The sequence below is a fragment of the Anolis sagrei genome, chromosome 2 (assembly GCF_037176765.1).
Source record: "Anolis sagrei isolate rAnoSag1 chromosome 2, rAnoSag1.mat, whole genome shotgun sequence".
In the NCBI taxonomy this organism is placed as follows: Eukaryota; Metazoa; Chordata; class Lepidosauria; order Squamata; family Dactyloidae; genus Anolis; species Anolis sagrei.
Window position 1 is genome coordinate 59,705,399 of NC_090022.1, and position 20,149 is coordinate 59,725,547.

Sequence of the window (20,149 nt, forward strand, 5' to 3'; positions counted from 1 at the left end):
TATAATAGCTAATGGTCGCCCAATCCATAATTTGGCAGACCCAACTGCCTCTTGTCATTGCTTTGTTCTTTCCAAGAACCAATGAATTTCCTCAACCTCTATGTTTAAGTGTTAATGTGAAAGACTAGGCACATGATGGATAATGAATAATTGAATTAACTATCATTAAAGCAAGTAGAGTTATCAAATTACCATAATGAAGCAGGCTACTTTTAAAGGCTTACGTTGACTGTTTTGTTTGTGGCAAACTCAAATATCGGTCCACCTTTGTTTTTATAGCTGGCACACATTCAGTTATAAATGACTGTTGCAGAAAAGGCCATGTCTGATTCCCTGAAAATCCAGAAGTTTGAATCTTTGGAAAACTTTATCTGTGCTCGGATTTGCAGTTTCTTCACCTTTGGTTTTATTCTCCTGTTAGGAAGACCACTGTAAACTTCCTTAAGCTATTCTGCAGCACCTTAATTGTTTTAATGTATTTAAAATGGGCTTTTGCTTTGCCTCATTAGGTCCACGATCCCTCAAGATACAGCCAAATTATGTAAGAGAAAGTCATGCTGGAATATGAGCAGGAGATAGGAGAGGCTGATCTTGCAGTGTGGTGTGAATTTCCACAGAGATCCAGTTCCAGAGGAAAAAACTTCATTATCCACAATTCAGTCAGCTGGAAATCTTTCAAACACCCTTCAGCTCTTTTGTGCTTTCAAGGGGAAAATCACCACAAGGAAAATTGATGTTAGGGTCAGTGACCCCTGTGACAGCTACAGACTTTGGCTTACCCAGCCATGCAAGAATTAGACTGCAGTGCAGTACTTCAGAGGCCCTGCAGATCAGCACTGCCAAATCTTCCTCCTCTCTTGCAGCTATTATCTACCATTCCTATGGCCCTGCCAAACAAAATCTCCATTTGGCAATGTTGCAACTGATAAGGACAAAGTCTTTATAGCTATAATTCCATGTGGGGAAACACAAGGATGCTGGAGAAAGATTCTTTAACATAGTCCTTTTATTCCATGAATGAACTAAACTTGTGCTAGCGATCATGCTATATTATTCAGTTGATGTGCAATGCAGCATCCAAAACAGTCATAAAGCTCTTCAAGGCTTGTGAAATGATATAAAAAAGGATCTTTTCAAGATTCTTTGGCATCAAAGTTCTTTCTAATACATGTCACTATTAGGTGACAAGATTTGTTTTTAATGCTTGAAAATTCTTTTCTTAAAAATAAAACAAAACATTGGATGTACTAATTAAGCTCATTTTTGAAATGCATAGATTTTTCTTCCACTGACAGAAGTGCTTTAGCATAAACTGTTTATGCATATATATATATATATATATATATATATATATATATATATTGCACCAATTGTCCTGTGATCTTAGAAATGCACAGGCTAAAGATTCTGTCCATTATTGTGTTCAGTTTTGGGATTTTCATTACAAATTATATACATTTTGCTCAAGAGCGAACTGAAGTGAATTTCACACTCCTGCACTATTGCCATTACAATTCTTAATTTATATTTCCTTTAAAGTGACTCCACTGATTTAGTAAAGAAAATGAAATCTTTATAATCTAAATAATAGTTTGATATTACTATTATTACTACCCCACTTTCTCTCTCTATAAAATAGACTCAATGTGACCTACAGTTAAACCAAATGAAATACAATTTAAAACATACAAATACACAAACATTAAAATGGAATTAAATGTTAATGGTATCAAAAAGAAAATTTATTTATTTTATTTACCTTACTTATATACCGCTGTTCTCAGCCTGAAGGCGACTCACAGCGGTTCACAATAAATACGAACAGCAAAAATTCAGTGCTACAGTATAGAAACAGTTAACAACCTAACACATTACACAATTAATAAACAGTTACTACAATACCCATTCACTGTCGTCTCGTCATCAAAAACATGTTCCAGATTCGTCATCCATTGTTCCATTCCAGTGTTCATTAACCAATCATTGAACCAATTATTCGAACGCCTGCTCAAACAGCCAGGTCTTCATCTTTTTGCAGAATACCATTAGAGATGGTGCTAGTTTAATGTCCGTAGGAAGGGCGTTCCACAGCCGAGGAGCCACCACTGAGAAGGCCCTATCTCTCGTCCCCGCCAGCCAAGCTTGAGAAGCAGGCGGGATCGAGAGCAGGGTCTCCCCGGAAGATCTCAAAGTCCTGGTGGGTTCATAGGCAGAGATGCGGTCAGATAGGTAGCTTGGGCCGGAACCGTTTAGGGCTTTAAAGGCCAACGCCAGCACTTTGAATTCAGCCCGGTAGCAGATCGGTAGCCAGTGGAGTTGGTGCAACAGGGGGGTTGTATGCTCCCTGCGCTCCGCTCCTGTTAAAATCATGGCTGCCGAGCGTTGGACTAGTTGGAGCTTCCGAGCTGTCTTCATAGGCAACCCCATGTAGAGAGCGTTGCAGTAGTCTAAACGGGATGTAACCAGAGCGTGGACTACCGTGGCCAAGTCAGACTTCCCAAGGTACGGGAGCAGCTGGCGCACAAGCTTTAGCTGTGCAAATGCTCCCCTGGTCACCGCCGAAACCTGGGGTTCCAGGCTCAGCTATGAGTCCAGGGTCACACCCAAGCTGTGAACCTGCGTCTTCAGGGGGAGTGCGGCCCCATCCAACACAGGCTGTAACCCTATGCCCTGTTCGGCCTTGCGACTGACCAGGAGTACCTCTGTCTTGTCTGGATTCAATTTCAATTAAACAGTTAAAATCCTCATAAACTGATTAAAAACATATTCTAAGCTCAAACCACAGCTCTAGTCTAACTTGTGTAATTTTTGCAAACCTCTATTCAATAGTTAACAGAATAGAACAACATGAGAAATGTCAACATGAGAAATGCCTCTGCTATTTTATCAAGTACCTGATTTCCAACAACAAGGTGTTTAAAGTATACTCCAGGATATAAAAAGACATAGCACCTGAGAAGATAGTCCCCAGGTGATACTGTGTTGTAAGACAAAACAAAACCAGACTGAACTTAATTGCAAAGTCTAAAGAATAAATCTTGTGAAAGTTGTTTAGTAATCCTCTGATATATTTCCAGTTACTACCAAGACATTAAACCCACTTCAGAGCAGGTTTAAGACCCCCATCTGGGGAGAAAATGGGCTTTTCCCATTGTCTCTGCAGACCTCCTGGAACGTACCAATGACGTGCCAGGAGGAGGAGGGGTTGGGGTTGAGTGGAGTACCCTCTTTGGTTCTCCAGGCATTTGGAAGCCCAAAGAACCAAGGTGGGCTGTGGGATGGACTTCTGGGTAGTCCCAGGACCTCTGGCCATGGGTTAGTCTCACGGAGCACATACCCCAGTAGATCCAGGCCATTAGGAAGGCCTGGATCGATTGGGCTATCTAAATAATTCGGAATTATTTCGCTTTTACCTGAGGCATTGTTTAGATGCCTCAGGTTAAAATCCAATAGGGCCCGGGATATGGGCTCTGTCTTGAAGAGCCCCGTATGATCATGGACTTCAGCATGGAGAAGGTTGAAAAGGAAGTGACAGACACACCATTAGAATAAGAAGAAGATGCTCTCCAAAGTTCATTCTCCCTCAAAAAGAGAAGAGGGGGCAGAGAGGGAGAGGGAAATGGTGCTGAGCCATATAAGCCATTTGGTCTTGGCAACTAACAAAAACATTTACTTTTCCATTACTAGAGACAGGGCTAGCATATCCAGAATCAAGAATCAGGGAAGAAGTGTATCTCTCCATTATCAACTTTTTTCCAAATGGCTGTGCTTAGATCTTAATGAAGGATGGGTAAAATGCTGTCTGAATGCTAACATACTTCATTGTTGACTAAACTGTCTACTAAAAACATGCTTCAAAAGCATTCTTATGCAGTGAATAAGGCTAAATCCTAGCACAATATTAGCTGATTAAACAAATCTTTAAATGGAATAATTTCCATCAGATGGGCACAGACAGTGGTTAAAGCAACAATCCATGACTAAACTGATGGTTTTAAGTGAATCATTAGAATGCCATGTGGTGTGCACACACACAAATGTGAGAAAACTTCAATACATAACACAATGACAGATGGAATTGTCGCTTAACTAAAGATTTTGGCATTATACTGCATTATGTATTCAGGGATTTTCATTAGACCACTCTGAACCTGTCACATTTGTTTAGTATACAACATAAAACAAAGATGCTCCCCTGGGCATCTGGTGATACTTTCTAGTTTCTACTTAAGGGGCTATAATATCCTCACATCAAAACAGGCATAACACGGGAGATCCAGGATCATAGATATCCCACTATTTTAAAAGGAAGAATACCTCACCACCTCAGGGTTTGTTTTAAGACTGAAAAAGCTGTATTAGGGTGTCACATCTTGGCTCAATCAGCATGGAGACTGCTGTCAGAAATTCAGAAGAAGACTGGGATATGGAAGGCCAGCTAAGAAGGAACTAGACATAAACATGAAGTGCCAAAATATCTCACTGAATACTAAAGTTAGGATTGCCCATACCAGTGTATTTTTCATTCCTATATATAGTGGTTAAAGCTGGGACAGTGGAGAAAGCTGATAGGAAAAAAATCAAATCGTTTGAGATGTGGTGCTAGAGAAGAATCCTATGGATACTATGGACTACTAATAAAACAAATCAATGAGTCCTTAAACAAAGCCTGAAAAACATGTGGCCATCCAGGTGTTTCAGACTTCAGCTCCCAGAATTCCTGATCATTGGACAAGCTGGCGAAGGTTTCTGGGAGATAGTGTCTCAAACTGGAGGGCCACATGTTGTGCAGGTCTGCTTAAGCAAATCATGCCTGAAACTCTCCTAAGAATCCCAGATGACAATGATGAGAGTATTGTATTTTAGACATATTGTAAGAAAACATGATTCACTAAAAAAGACATTAATGCTTGGTAAGGCAGAAGGGAGCAGGAAAAAGGGAAGACCACATTCCAGATGGATAGATTCATCAAGGAAGTCTGCAAGACCTAAACAGAGCTGCTGATGATAGGGTGACTCAATGTTCCCTCATTCATAGACTCAATTAGTCTACCAAAGTCAACTTGATAGCAGAGGAATGAGAGACCAAATTGCCAACTGCTGGATAATGGAGAAAGGCAGGGAGTTTCAGAAAAACATCTATTTCTGTTTTATTGACTATTCTAAAGCCTTCGACTGTGTGGTTCATAATAAACTGTGGCAAGTTCTTGGTGGTATGGCATAGTGAACTCCCTACCTGTAAGACTAGGAAAAGCCTAGGAATGTAGGCCCAGGAAGTTCAGCAGCCATTTTGGAAAGGGTGCCTGGAGCCTCCATTTTAAAATTTAATTTCCTGAAGGGGGCAAGCTTAGGTAATTGGAGGGAAATGAGGGGAGGTAGAGATTGGCTGAGAGAAAGTGGGCGGAGCTTAACTTAGAAAAGGGAAAAATGATTTTAAGGGTGTGTTATAAAACCCTGAGAGAGAGATTGAACCTGGGTGTCAAGGGAGAAAGAGTTTGGAGTGGAGAAGAGATTAGTGAGAGAGGCCTAAGTGGTCAGCTAGCTAGCAGAGATAGCTAGTAGGAAGATTACAGCTATTAGGGAAGATAGCTGGGGAGTGGACAGACAGATCCCAAAAGTAAAGGACTGTCTGTATGGAGGAGTTTTGAGTTACTTTCAGAGAAGCAATTTTGTTAGTAATCTCTGGAGGGAGAAAGGAGTTTTATTTGTAACTAAGTCTGAACTGCTCAAAGAAACAACACACTTTTAAGACAATCTTTCAAACCAACTAAGCTTATTGCCTATTTTGTTCCAGTTCTCTTAAATAAACATCATTGTTTATTGTTCATAACATCTGCCTCACGTGTGCCTCTGTATAAGAAGTTTTAAAAGCAATCTACTGAAGAAGTCAAAGCTTTAATGGTGGCAGCGTATATTTTAAAGAAGAAATCATTTCAGTGTTACCTCAGTGCACAGGTCTGAGTGTGAATCCAGCATGTTCTAGCTAAAGATACCTGTAGTAAGCCAAGGGCTTGACATTGTTTTTAAGTTTGGTGGGTGCCAGAGTTCTTTCAAAATGTTTTCCGGTCAGAAGAAAGTTCCAGCTATATTACAGCTTTTTGATTTTGGTTTTGCCTAAAGCCACATTCCATACCAAGTGGTGTAAAAAGGCTGGAATTTATTCTTAAATAATCCCTTATCTATTAAATTGGTGTTCAGCTTTTGGGATTTATATACCCAATTAAAGCCTCCATCTTTTATATATGGGCATACTGAAACACATTTCTCTCCTGAGGAATCTGTATAAGGACCAAGTAGCAACAGTAAGAACTGACCATGGAACAACAGACTGGTTCAAGATTGGGAAAGGCGTACAGCAGGGTTGTATGCTCTCACCCAACCTATTCAAGTTGTATGCAAAACACATCATGTGATGTGCAGGGCTTGACAAATGCAATGTTGGGGTAAAAATTGCTGGAAGAAACATTAACAACCTTACATATGCAGATGATACCACTTTGATGGCCGAAAACAAGGAGGAGCTGAGGAGCCATCTAATCAAGGTGAAAGAAGAAAGCAGAAAAGCTGGGTTGCAGCTAAACATAAAAAACCAAGACTATGGCAACAAGAATAACTGACAACTGGGAAATAGAGGGAGAAAACATGGAGGCAGTGACAGACTTTGTATTTCTAGGTGCAAAGATTACTGCAGAGGCAGACTGCAGCCAGAAAATCAGGAGACACTTACTTCTTGGGAGGAGGGCAATGACCAATCTCGATAAAATAGTGAAGAGTAGAGACATCACACTGGCAACGAAGATCCGCATAGTTAAAGAAATGATATTCCCCACAGTCACCTACGGATGTGAGAGCTGGACCATAGGGAAGGCTGAGCGAAGGAAGATAGATGCTTTTGAACTGTGGTGTTGGAGGAAAGTTCTGAGAGTGCCTTGGACCGCCAGAAGATCCAGCCAGTCCATACTTCAGGAAATAAAGCCAAATTGCTCATTGGAGGGAAGGATAGTAGAGACAAAGATGAAGTACTTTGGCCACATCATGAAAAGGCAGGAAAGCTTAGAAAAGACAATTATGCTGGGAAAAATGGAAGGAAAAAGGAAGAGGGGCCGACCAAGGGCAAGATGGATAGATGGCATCCTTGAAGTGACTGGCTTGACCTTGAAGGAGCTGTGGGTGGTGATGGCCGACAGGGAGCTCTGGCGTGGGCTGGTCCATGAGGTAATGAAGAGTCAGAAATGACTGAACAAATGAACAACAATAATAGGAGCATAGTGTCATAGAAGTCATGCTACCACTCTATTCTGCCTTAGTCAGACCACACCTGAAATCCTGTGTCCAATTCTAAGCACCACAGTTTAAGGGAGATGTTGACAAGCTGGAATGTCTTAAGAGAAGGGTGACTAAAATGATCAAGGGTCTGAAGAACAAGCCCTACAAAGAGTGGCTTAAAGAGCTGGGCATGTTTAGCCTGAAGAAGAGAAGGCTGAGAGGACACATGATCACCATGTATAAATATGTGAGGGGAAGTCAGAGGGAGGAGGGAGCAAGCACGTTTTCTGCTGCCCTGGAGACTAGGATGCAAAGCAATAGCTTCAAAATACAGGAAAGGAGATTCCACCTGAACATTAGGAAGAACTTCCTGACTGTGAGAGCTGTTCAGCAGTGGAATTCTCTACCCCGAAGTGGTGGAGGCTTCTTCTTTGGAGGCTTTAAGCAGATGGCCATCTGTCGGGGGGTGCTTTGAATGCGTTTTTCCTGCTTCCTGGCAGGGGGGTTGGACTGGATGGCCCATGAGGTTTCTTCCAATTCTATGATTCTATGATTCTATGATTCTATGATTCTATGATTCTATGATTCTATGATTCTATGATTCTATGATTCTATGATTCTATGATTCTATGATTCTAGTCAAGGGTGCCTCGTATTTCTAAGTAGCTGGAGAATTCCATTCTTCCCTGTATCAGAACCAAATTTCTAGTACAGATAAAAGGTGGAAAAAAGAGCACTATCAGAAAAAAATTGGAATTAGAGAGGCAAGGGTTCAAAAAACATCTAGATCCTGGAAGAGAAGTCAACTTTTGCCTTTTCTCTCTTTATTTAACTTTTACTGTGTTCTAGTTTTGTGAGTTGACCTCTGTTGGTTTGGGCTGTTCTAGAACCCACTTTCCCTATTCTTTGAAGAAATAAAGTTTTTTTTTATTTTGATCATATCCCTCTTTTTAATTTGTGACACTTATCCTGGCAGTCTGTCAGCTGGAGATAAATAAGTTATTTGGAATAATTCAGCTTTGATGGTGCTTTCAAAGATATAATGTTATTAATATCATCTTGTGTGACTCAAACATTGCCACTTTCTAGAGTTTTTCCTTACTCCGCACCTAAATATCAGAGCTTTTCCCTGAGCCCAAATGTGCCAGCATCCTCTGCCTCATGTAAGAAGCTACAACGTAGGACACATCAACACTGATTGCTTAATGTGGATTGAAACAGCTTGAAAACATGTTTAGATTATGCACAGCATGAATACATGCAGAACATGAATTAGAGGTCTTAAACTGGGATAAGCAAAATGAGAGACCCCTTAGTGTGTAAACTACATCACATGGCAAAACCAGTTAAAAGATAGGCACTCTGGTGTCCCACACATGCACATTATACCATGGGAAGTTGGGGAAAAAACCCCTGAATCTTCCATTACCTTCAAGGTGCAGATATTGCGGATTCTGAAAATGTGTCAGAGCCAGCCTTTCTGGTGTGTATAAGCACCACACATGCCTCAAGCCTGTTCCTGAGCTCGAGGTGTGATTAGCTCTTATGTTCAGAAAGCCTTCTTCTTTGTTGCATCCATCCCACATTAAGTGATCAGTGTAGATGTGCTCATTCCTCTCCTGCCCCCTCCACCCCATCTTTAGGTTAAACAGATATATAGCTGGGAATGTCAAAGTTAATTGTTCTGGACTGCTGATGTACTTTATTGGTGTTGTTTCGTTGGTTCTTTTGGGTAATTAATTTCTGTGTGATGTGTAAGGTAGTTCTGGCTCAGAATATTATATTATTATTTCATTATTGCCAAAATTCCCAAAGAGCATAGAAATTGCAACACAACAATGTCAGCTATGTTCTGTTCCCTAACAATTTTCCTTCCCAATAGGAAGCATTAGCATGATCTCTCTGGCAGACTTATAGACTCTGACCCTATACAGCCTATGAAGCCCAGTGGCTCTTAGATACTAAATAAACCCTATCTAATCAAAAGTAAACAGTCTGGAGATAAAGTCATGGGATTTTTTGATGGCTAGCAAGGAGGACCAAAGGCCCCAAGAGATGGTGTTGCAACAATGCAACTGATAGCTCAATTCTGTCTGCTTTCAGTGATCAATATGACATTCAAAAGTAATTAAATATATAAACAAGAAACAAATAATTATGTAATAACCAGTCTTTAATTTCCAAGCAAATATATCCCATTGTGGTTGTTCTAGAAACTCCCTTGTTTATTTACTAAATTTACATTACATTACATTATTCCACTAATAATACTGCTCAGGTTTGCTGGGAATTGTATTGGATATTTGAATGGGAATTATAGGTATAGTGTGGTATAGGTAATTCTTTCAGGAATAGTTTGGCAGAACCACCATAGGATTTCACATACTTTTGAGCACCGAAAGTTATCCAAAATAATGCTAGGGATGTGCTTCTTTGTCTTGGGGAGGGTTGATGCTTATGTCTCTTTTTGGTAAGATCTAAAGAGGACTCTTACATTACACCACCTCTCCTCGAACAACATTTATGAAAGATGAAAGAGATAAAGCTAAAAGGATATCTCATGAGTAATAGAATAGTCAATAGGGAATAAAAATAAAACAATTCTTGCAAAGAAATCAAACCAACCTTTGTTGGCACAAGCCATCCATTTGAGGTTATCAGCAAAGGCAGCTTCTCGCCCTATCAGGTAGGTAAAAATGCGAACCTGAAAAGAGAAAACATTATTAATGTCATTCTACTATAGATGTGTACCTGAAGAAGATGTCTGAACTAAAGTGATCAATCGACATTACTCAAGTTGTAAAACACCAAAATATTGAAAAATGTAATCTAATCACAAACATATAGTGGCAAATATCCTATCGATTTCAATTGAGTTTTCTAATGAGTAACAGTATAGTCATAAGACAAACATATGCTGGCAGAACTGCTCTGCTGGCTAAGATCTGCCAGAAGAAGAGCCAAAAAGGAAACAGAGAGAAAAGTTATTGCAATTATGGCACAATACACGGCGACATGAAATGGAAATTTGTCAAATTGTTCAGATTTAGTCCTGAAGATTCTTCTCTTGGTCTGATGCCAGCATTTAATTAGGTAAACAAATTACTGCAGATGTTGAAATACAAGACAATCTACTGACAAAACCTGGACTCTCAAACACATAAATTCATATATTAATATATTCCCATAAATAAAAATATATTGTTTAAACAAATCCCCAAGTATCTTGGAATGAGAATAAAGTATGAGTGACAAAAAATGGAATTGTATTGTCCATCCCAGGAGACTTATGGATCTGGAAGGATTTCTGATATTTCTTGAGGAGTTTCCTGTCATAGTGGCAGACAATCCTGTCAAAGCCCTCACCAGTTTCTGGAATACAGAGGTGACTAGGGCGGTGAACACAATTACCCCCAAACAGGCCCAATTTAAATTGTAGGCTATTATCGATAAAGCCCTATATGCTTCGGGTCCAACCTATCTTCAAGACCTCATCTCCCCCTATGAACTGGTGTGAGCTCTAAGATCTGCAGGGGAGGCCCTCCTCTCGGTCCCACCTCCATCTCAAGCAGAAACCTGAGGACCTAGTGACTGATTTATGCTAGCACTTTATGGGGTGAGACAGTACACAGCTTGTTTTTATCTGCAGTGTCTGTTGGATTTTATAATTGGTAGGGTTATGTAAATGTATGTTGTTTTTATACAAAAGTATATTGCTTATGTAAATGTATGCTGGGGTAGAAATACATTATTATTATTATTATTATTATTATTATTATTATTATTATTGCCAATCCCAATGCAGCCTTGTGCCATTGCATCCACCATATTTACTGATTTTGGATAAGCAACAAAATAGAAAAGCACCTTCCACCAGCTGGGTAAAAAACACCCTAGATTTTGTCAAATGTAAATCATAGAAAACGAGGAGGATACTAAAATAAAAAAATCTTCCAAGGATGCATTTTGTAAGAAATTTCAAGTTTGGGAGGGTTTGGTGATCATATAAACCTGGTCAATTTGCCAGATCCATCATTTTTGTAATCCATAAATCCAGAGTGGGAATTTCTTTTTCTTTCCAGTAATCAGAAATAATGAAAAGCTCTTCTCTTGTTGACAAATTTAGTCCATTTATATTTAAAAAAGTATCTTCGGGATTCTCATTCTTGTGATAGTAGATGATCATCCAATTCTTCTTCATCATGTGGAGTGGCCTGTTGCTGTTGTTGAACATCTTCCTTACCCAGGATCTAGGCTGTCATCTCTTCATGCCTTTTTGAATGTTCTTTCTCCTTGATCTTCTGAATCTAGATCTTTTTTGAAGTTCTAAAAAAAAATCCTGGGCCTTCATAGCAGATGTTACCCAATACCTTTGTCCTGTGTAAAATACCATAACTCCTTCTGGGTTTTCCTATAGAAATATGAGGCCTTTTCTCCTAAATTTATCTCTCAGGAAAAAAGTAATGTCTTCTTGTCTTTATTGTCTGAGGTGAAAGTTCTCTCAATACTGCAATCTTGGCATTCATTATTTCAATCAGATCTTTGGTGCGAACTTACAAAATCTGCATTGCACTTTCTTTCTTGCAAACTACACAATCACATTTCTTGGAAGTTTATTCCTTATTGCATATTGAGATTGGAGTCTAAAGATCCTATCAATTTGAGTCTCGACACTTGCTCTGGTCCATCAAGAATTCTAGCCACAACTTTGGTTATTGCTATATCAAGTTCCTGTACAGATTCTGGTATTCCTCTCAACCTCAAAGAGTATTCTCTTTGTGCCTACTGTGTGCAAGCTTGATCCAATTTGAAATCTGTGTTCAGATCTGCTGCTGTCTTTAATGGTCCCTATACAGAGGCACTTTTTGAATGATCGTTTCCCTTATCAGCACCCATTTTTCTCCTATTTGGACTTAGTTCATACTCCAGTTCAGATCTAGTGGTTTTAGTGACGGGATTATTATTCAATTTATGTGTAGCATTTGTTAAATATTGGGAACATATTATTAGAATAGTACCATGTGTTGCAAATTTATGGTTAAATAATTTAAAGGCTCACTAGCATTAGCCTATCTGAAAGTAAAACATTCAGATTGTTAAAAAGGCTTTCTAGTGAGTTCAATTAATACATGCATTATTGCTTTAAACAAAGTGAAAGAAAAGGGAACAAGTGACATTAGATTTATATTTAAATAATGGCATGGAAATCGCTTTCAAGGTTTATCTCTGGAAGACTATGGAGGGTTTAGCTGAAGAGCATAGCTATATTATTGAGTGAAAAATTAATGTTTCTTCTATCTGGAATGATTGCCTTTCTCCACCAAGCTTTGGGAAGGATGCAGATGGAACTGGGAGGGAGGGAACACCTTCCAAGCTAGCCAAATCAACCCTGGAGATCAATCGTGTGACAGATGTGGCAGCCAAATCACCCTCACATCCCTGGAAACAATAGGCTCAAATATTCTTTGAGCAGACATTGCATCAGTCACAGAGATTTATATCTAACAGTCTGCTGTAACTATACGTAATCAAACAACAACTATGTTCCTTATTTTTTAACAGAAAATGAGAAAAGCTACAGTAAAGAGGGAGAGAGACTAAAGTGGCAGTAGACCAATTAAATTAAATTAGAGGCAAACAATAAGAAGGAACTTGAAAAATCACCTGTGAGTACTCCTTGTCTAAGAAAATCCTATTACATTCATGGGGATCCTCATAGGTCAACATGTGACTTGAAGACACATACACACAATCACTTCAACAAATGTTTGCTGAAGAGTGTATAACAAAAGGGTCAAGTCTAAACAGCCTAAAAGCACCAGATCATATCTGATTTTGGAAGGTAGGCAGGGCCAGCACTGGGTTAGTACTTAGATGGGAGACCACCAACAAACACCACATTCTGTAGGCTGAATTTCAGAGGAAACAACTAGAAAAACCACTTCCTACAAAAGCCCTATGTAATTAATGGGATCACCAGACTACATGAAGGCATACACACACCAAAATGAGGATGTCTGTGATGTAACATGGGGTATCTATAATAACAATATTCTTAGTTTTCTAAGAATGACAACTCTTTTTTTCATTTTACTACTAACAAATCACAGACAGACAGATGGAGAGATTAAATATGTCAAGAATATGTGATCCTTTTGCTTGTTTGTTTCTGTCAGGCCTTGTTGTTCTGTTTCTTATTGTGATATGGCCTAAGGGCTAATCAATAAAATTACTACTACTACTGCTTGTTCGTTTCTATTGTATTATGGTATACCATGTAGTTTGCAGAACTCGTTTTTGTATTATTTACAACTATTGACAAGTGACATGATTCTATGCTATTCAGATCTGTAATACATTGTAAAACTACTTTACTAACTTAAATCTCCTGGAGGCAATACATACAGCTTCTTAACAACCCTGGCATTACAATTTGCATTTAGGCACATTTTAAAGTAAAAAAAAAAGCAAGAATTTAATTTTCCATCTTATAAACTATTCTGTAAAACATGTTTTATTTTATTCATATATTAATTTTTGCTTTCTCTATCTCAGGTTTTCCTCTGGTGTTCATCTGCTATAGAAGCTGAAGTTGAGGGAGTATTATACTCTTAACACATCTAGTGGGCACTGAACAACGGTGCAATACAATTGTTTTTCTTATATAAAATGGTAAAATCAAGGTTTTTGATATATATTCTTATGGAATAATTTCAAGTTGTGGATGGTTGAATCCATGGATGCAGAGTCTGAAGATATGAAGGGCTGACTGTATATTAGTGTTTGCGTTTTTCTGTATGTGTATATTTTTACAACTACATGCAGTTTTGGGAATGTTCCCCAAGGTAGGAGAAGGAAATATAGCTGAGCCAAAATGAGTGAGGGACTGTGATAATGCAAATTCCTCAGACATTCTTTGTACTTGACTTCCATATTTTTTCAGGTTTAGGGGCACAAAATCCCCTAGAGTAATTCCCTAGAGTACACCTCTCTAGGAATGTCTAAGTCCTCCAAGGTAACACCTCTCTAGGAATAGCTTGGCTCTCCACTTGACACAGACTACAGAATTGCCCTAAGGGACATAGGGATTTCTTGAGAAGTATTCTTTCTAGAATTCTCTAGGTCCCAGTGGGACCATGGTTAACTTCCACTCACAATTGACCATAGAGTTGGCCTGGAGGAGACAGGGTTTTCTAAAGAAAATAATATTCACAAGTAATCAAATCTGCAAAAATTAAACCCAACAAATGTGGAGTGTCAACTGTAACTGCATCAAGTACTGATGTTTTGCTACTGGCTATAGAAAGGAAATAAAAAGAGGATAATTTTATAGCTGGAAAACGTCCATCAAGGTCATGAATCCAAATGACCTGGAAGGAAATTTGTTTCAAATCCCGAGTTTTCAAAAAGAAAGTTAGAAATACTTCATTTCGCTTATCAAAAATTATTTACCTCTGAAAAACAGAACCAACAAATCATTTTACAGAACATCTTTTTGTTAGGATGCATCTTGATTTAGGGTGCAAACATGCCAGTGTCCTGGAAAAATAAACAATTGAGCCACCTATACTGACCATTCAATGCAGTTTCACACCAGTTTTGAAGACAGTTATATCTACTCTTGTACCCATCTCCATTCCTCAAGTATTTGCAATAAAATTAGATAGATAGATAGATGATAGCTAGATAGATAGATAGATAGATAGATAGAGAAGAAAGTGTGCAGATAATTACACAGAAATTCCTAGAACCCTTTTGAGGTCCAAATGGAGATTACACCAACCACAGAGCAGTGATGTGCATTAAGGGATTTCTTTTGAATTATTTTGTGGGTGTTTGCTGTCTGGTGGTCACAATTTGAATCTAGCTTTGGTCTTCATTAAATTATCAGTGTAGAGGGGTACTAAGCTTTATTGTAAGAACTCCATTCTAGACCAGGAAATTACTTAGGGTCCTGATTTAATCTAACTGCATCATGGAAAGTCTCTAGATAGCTCATAAAAAGAAGATGGTATGGAGAAATAGTTTACATCACAGAGGGGTTGGTTTAGGCAGAAATAGAGGGGAGACACCAGTTTCACTCAGACTATCAAACCCTATTACTATTACCTACTAAGGGGCATTATTCTCTCTTCGGTGTTAGGCATTGTTGGCTTATATTTTTATTACTCTTATGTAATGGTTTTATGGCTTATGTTTTTATTACTCTTGTTATGGTTTATACTATGTATTAATGTTTTATGATGTTCTTGGGCATCGAATCGTTGCCTCTGTAAACCGCCCTGAGTTGTCTGAGTGCTGAGTAGGGTGGTATACAAATATAGTAAATAAATAAATAAATATTCTTGTATTGTATCTGTAAGCCAATCAAGTACCATATTTCACCAATTCTAAGGCAATTTTTCCCATTTAGGGGCTTAAAAACAGGGTGCACTTTACAATCGATAACACCCTAAATCCATGGATTTTTGTTGTTGCTGTTTAAAACTGGCTTACCTCAAAGGAGGAGAAGGAGGAAGGGATCCAGCCTGAAATGGTTCTGGTTTTACTTTCTTTTTTTAAAAAAGTCTTCCATCCAAGAAAGAAGGAGGAGGAGGAAGACGAGGAGCAAGAGAAGGAAGGGCCTCATGGCCCCAGTGGTTCTGCCAGGCCTCCACAATTTTGTTCTCAGCCTTATCAAGACGGCTGTTAATTATCTGGCTAATCCAAGCACCACCTCCCCCTTCCCCTGCCTCCCCAATGGGCCCAGAGAGCTAGTAAGGAAGATGCATGCAGATGAGATTACTAGTAGGTTGAAACAAAAACAAGCATTGCAGAGAAAATTCTAAAACTATGAAGAAGGAACAAGGAATGGCTAGATGATGCTACTGGAAAATAAGTTTAACAGGACCACACTGGTGAGTATATGTTTTTAATGGTTTTCATATGGTTTTTATAATGTTATGCTGAATGTTTTAATTGTATTTTAATGAATGCGTGGCATTGAATTGTTGCCAATATGTAACCCACCTTGTGTTGACTGAGAAAGGTAGGCTAGAAATACTGTAAATAAATAAATAAAAACATAGTAAACGAAAAATCTTTTTTCAAATATTGAAGCTTCAAACGGGAGGAAATTTCACCTTACATTCGATGGTGCTTTAAGATTAGATGAAATTAGTAATTATTGGATTGATTTCAATTAAATTTGTAGCTGATTGATCAAAGCTAAATACAATGTTTTTTTAACAGTAAGGCCAGCATATACAATTCTTTTGAATACTTGATCCAAAAGTGTACAACTTATCTGGGAAAGCAACAGCTGGATTATGAAGGGTGTACAGGAGTTCATCAGAGATAGCTTTAATGCAAAGTTAAATGGGGATTTATCACACTATTCTGTTTTTTTTTTTAAGGAAAAGCAGTACATTGTACTCTTAAACTGTGCAAATTCATTGTCTACACAGCTTGCTCTTCATTTGTAGCAAATGACCCAGTGTTACAACAATGTGGAGCTCAGGTGTTTGGGAGACAAGCCAAAAATGAAATGTTTTTAATTTTCAGCTTTAATCCTAAGAGATGTAAAAAGACATACTATGCCTCATAGAGAGTATTCTCCATGGAACAGACAGTGTGCTTAGGCAGAAAGTTTAGTTTTCAATTGCAAAGGCTGTTTTATGTAACTTGGAAATATTGGACACAAGCAAATGTCACCTAAAAAGTCTAATAAGCAACCCTCCACCCAATTGTGTATTTCAACTTTACATTTACTTTTCCCCCCAGCTTCTTTCTCCTTTCAGTACTTTGCCTATTTGTGTTGCAAGCAACTAGAACAATTACTATCCAACTTTTTCCATTCAACTTTCTCTCAAGTAATTTTCATTTTTGCTTTAAATTTAGATTTATTTGCACGGCCTTCTGCCCAAATTCTATCTATGTCTTTTCAAGCCACTCTTATAGGTCTGAAGGTTTGAAAGAGTTTAAATCACATTTATAAATTAGGTGTATGCTTTCTTCATTTGGAAAAAATTAGAAAATATAATTGAAAAAAAAGTTGCAAAAAACTCAGGAACTATTTTGTATTTAATTTTAATCCCATTTTTTCTCCGATGAGCTAAAAGTGATTGTTTGTATGTTTCATCAGCATTTCCTTCCTGATGCCCCTTCTACATTGCCATATAAAATATAGATTATCTACTGGATTATATGGCAGCATAGACTCGGATAATCCAGTTCAAAGCACATAATGTGGATTATCTGCTTTGATAATCTGGATTATATAGCAGTGTAGAAGGGGCTTGAATTGACTGTTATAACTATACTCTGAGAAGACCATTGTACTGTATTGTTTCAAACTTTATTGTTTTTAATAGAATTTATAATCTTTAAAAACATTTTATTATTTCAGTGAGTGACTTCAAATGTTTTAATACTGTGATGAGTTTCCTATTTTAATGTTACTTTTTAGTATGTTTTTAACTGCATTGCTCTTTTAAATTATATAGTGCCTTGAGTTCCACTTCTATGAGGAAGGCAGGATATAAATAAATAAAGATGATAATGATGACGACAACGATGATACATGTTGAGAATAGAAGTGTTTTGGATTTTAGGGTGGTTGAGATGTTTGATTTTGGAACACATGTATATGTATGTATCTTTATTTACATATATGTACGTAATTAGTCATAATTGGAGATGAGACCCAAGTCTAAACACACAATTCCTTTATGTTTTACATAGCCTGAAGGTTATTGTATAGCATATTTAAAGGTGGGACTTTGGCATACATCTGCTTGGGAAAATGCTTGAGTTCTGGTTAATTGAGAGTCTATAAGTCTAGAAATTTCATTCAAAAACCCAACCCAAAACCCTGGGTGGACTTGTTCATGGGTCAATGTACCTCAGCTCTTACCAAAAAAGAAACCACCCCCTTCTCTGAGCAGAGTGGTGAAAGGCAAGAGCTTAGGCTGTCACGGGAGAACCTAAAAGAAGGACTAACCCCTTCTATTCTTTCTGTCATGCCACCACTTTTTTAATACCTGGATGGGGAAATCGTGGTGGCAGCAAGGGGTTGCTGTCCCCCTGAGGTGGTATTGCTGTTTTACCTTCTCACGGAATGACTCTCCATTTATCCACACATCAAAATCCATAATATTCGCCTCAAAAACCTGACCTCAATGTATACAAGAGAGGTTGACTTATACATGAGAATATATGAGTAGTCCAAAACACACAGACACACGCACACACACTGTTGTTTTAGTAATTTTGTTTTAATACAGTATTAACACAAAATTACTAAAACAACAGTAACACAGGTGAATTGGGCAGCCTAATACACCTATACTTATTTTATGTTGATCTAGCAGAATAGACTACATTCAGTCTGAATGCTTACTAAGCCAATGTTATCAGCTTCCCTATTTACTCCACATGCTTTGTCGAAGCAGGATATTATGTGGAATGAGGTAGAGACATTCACAAATATATTGCACTATGCACACAGCAGACAGAGATTAGAAAAATGACATAATGGATAAAGTACTGACCTTTTGCCCCTGGGATTGTATCCAGGATTCAATCCTATCAGATAATGAGTTTGGCAATTGCTGTGATTTTCTTTGGACACTAATCCCCATCATAGAATCTCTATAATTCATAATATAATGTAATACACCTGGTAGTCTTACCCCAGTTTATTGTATTGTTGTGCAATAGCCCCAAGTGAAGTCAAAGGTGATAAACATCCTGATAACATGCTATTATCTCTCATAACAACTGGTTTTTAGGGAAACTATGCAACCATAAACTATTTTCTAAAAACTAACAACCAAGAAAACAAAGTTCAAATTAAGGTGACATTTGAGAAGTCTATCACTGATTTTTTAACCACCCTGCAAAAGATTTCATCTCATCCAACATGCACTGCTGCATGGCACTGGGATTCCGACAGTTCTATTAGCATTGATGGTCTTGCAACCTTAAAGTTAATTGTTTCCCTTATCTTCCTGGAATTTTGTACATTTGTATCTGAATAGAATAATCTGTAATATATTGTTTATAATGGTCTTCCTGTGTTTCAGCAATTCATAAAAGAAATATTTAGTTTATAATTTTAAAAAGAACATGGCAAGTCTCTCTGAAGAAACCACTGCACATCTTCAATAAATCAGAAATGCTTATTGAAAAAAAAAACATTTAAGAAGGATTCTTGTTTTGCAGAAAAACTCATATGAATTCTCCAGATAATTCCATGGATATTCAGTGCACAAACACTGAACTGTACAGAAGAAACACTTCATTTTAATAATTTCTTCTATAGTGTTTTCTAAGAAATACCGATAACTCTATGTAAAACTCAACGGCCATAAAATTTCCCCTTCTCCCAATATCACCAGTGATTTCTTTTGAAGAAAATACAGTATTTGACCCAAAACATTTTAAATTTAGGTTTATGTTTTTGAGAAAAACCCTTGAGAAATGCTTGTCATGAACAGCACAAGCAAAACAAAACACCAACCACCCCCTTTATAATCTCACTCTGCAGGGAGATAACTTGTAAAAGTTTCCATTTTCACATGTAAGACCAAAGTAATTGAAGATTTACATTCCTGCTAAATATCCCAAATCCTCTACATACATAGTCCTTCCTTCTATATCCTTGTAGATTAGAAGACGTAATTAAGAGTAATTGTTCCATTTACCCAGTGATCTTAATTTAAATCTAGATTCAAGTTTGATATGATAAACATCACACTAAACGAGTTTAAAATATGAAATGCTTTGGGAACTAGAAGCTGAAACCCCCAGAAATTGCCTTTGTTTCTTTATATTTTGAACTACTAGTCAGGATATTGAATTTACTCAGAAATTGCCTGGTTCACACATTGCATGTATTTTA

The 20,149-nt window shown here is 37.8% G+C and overlaps 1 protein-coding gene across 2 annotated transcripts in view; it reads right to left on the bottom strand.

The window, feature by feature from the left end:
* Positions 1–20,149, bottom strand: part of CACNA2D3 (calcium voltage-gated channel auxiliary subunit alpha2delta 3) — a 674,683-nt gene that overhangs the window by 229,493 nt on the left and 425,041 nt on the right. For both annotated transcript variants that reach the window (XM_067463553.1, XM_067463552.1), the window contains exon 12: positions 9,892–9,970. In XM_067463553.1, coding sequence (XP_067319654.1) covers positions 9,892–9,970 — 79 coding nt within the window. The remainder of the gene's footprint in view (positions 1–9,891; positions 9,971–20,149) is intronic.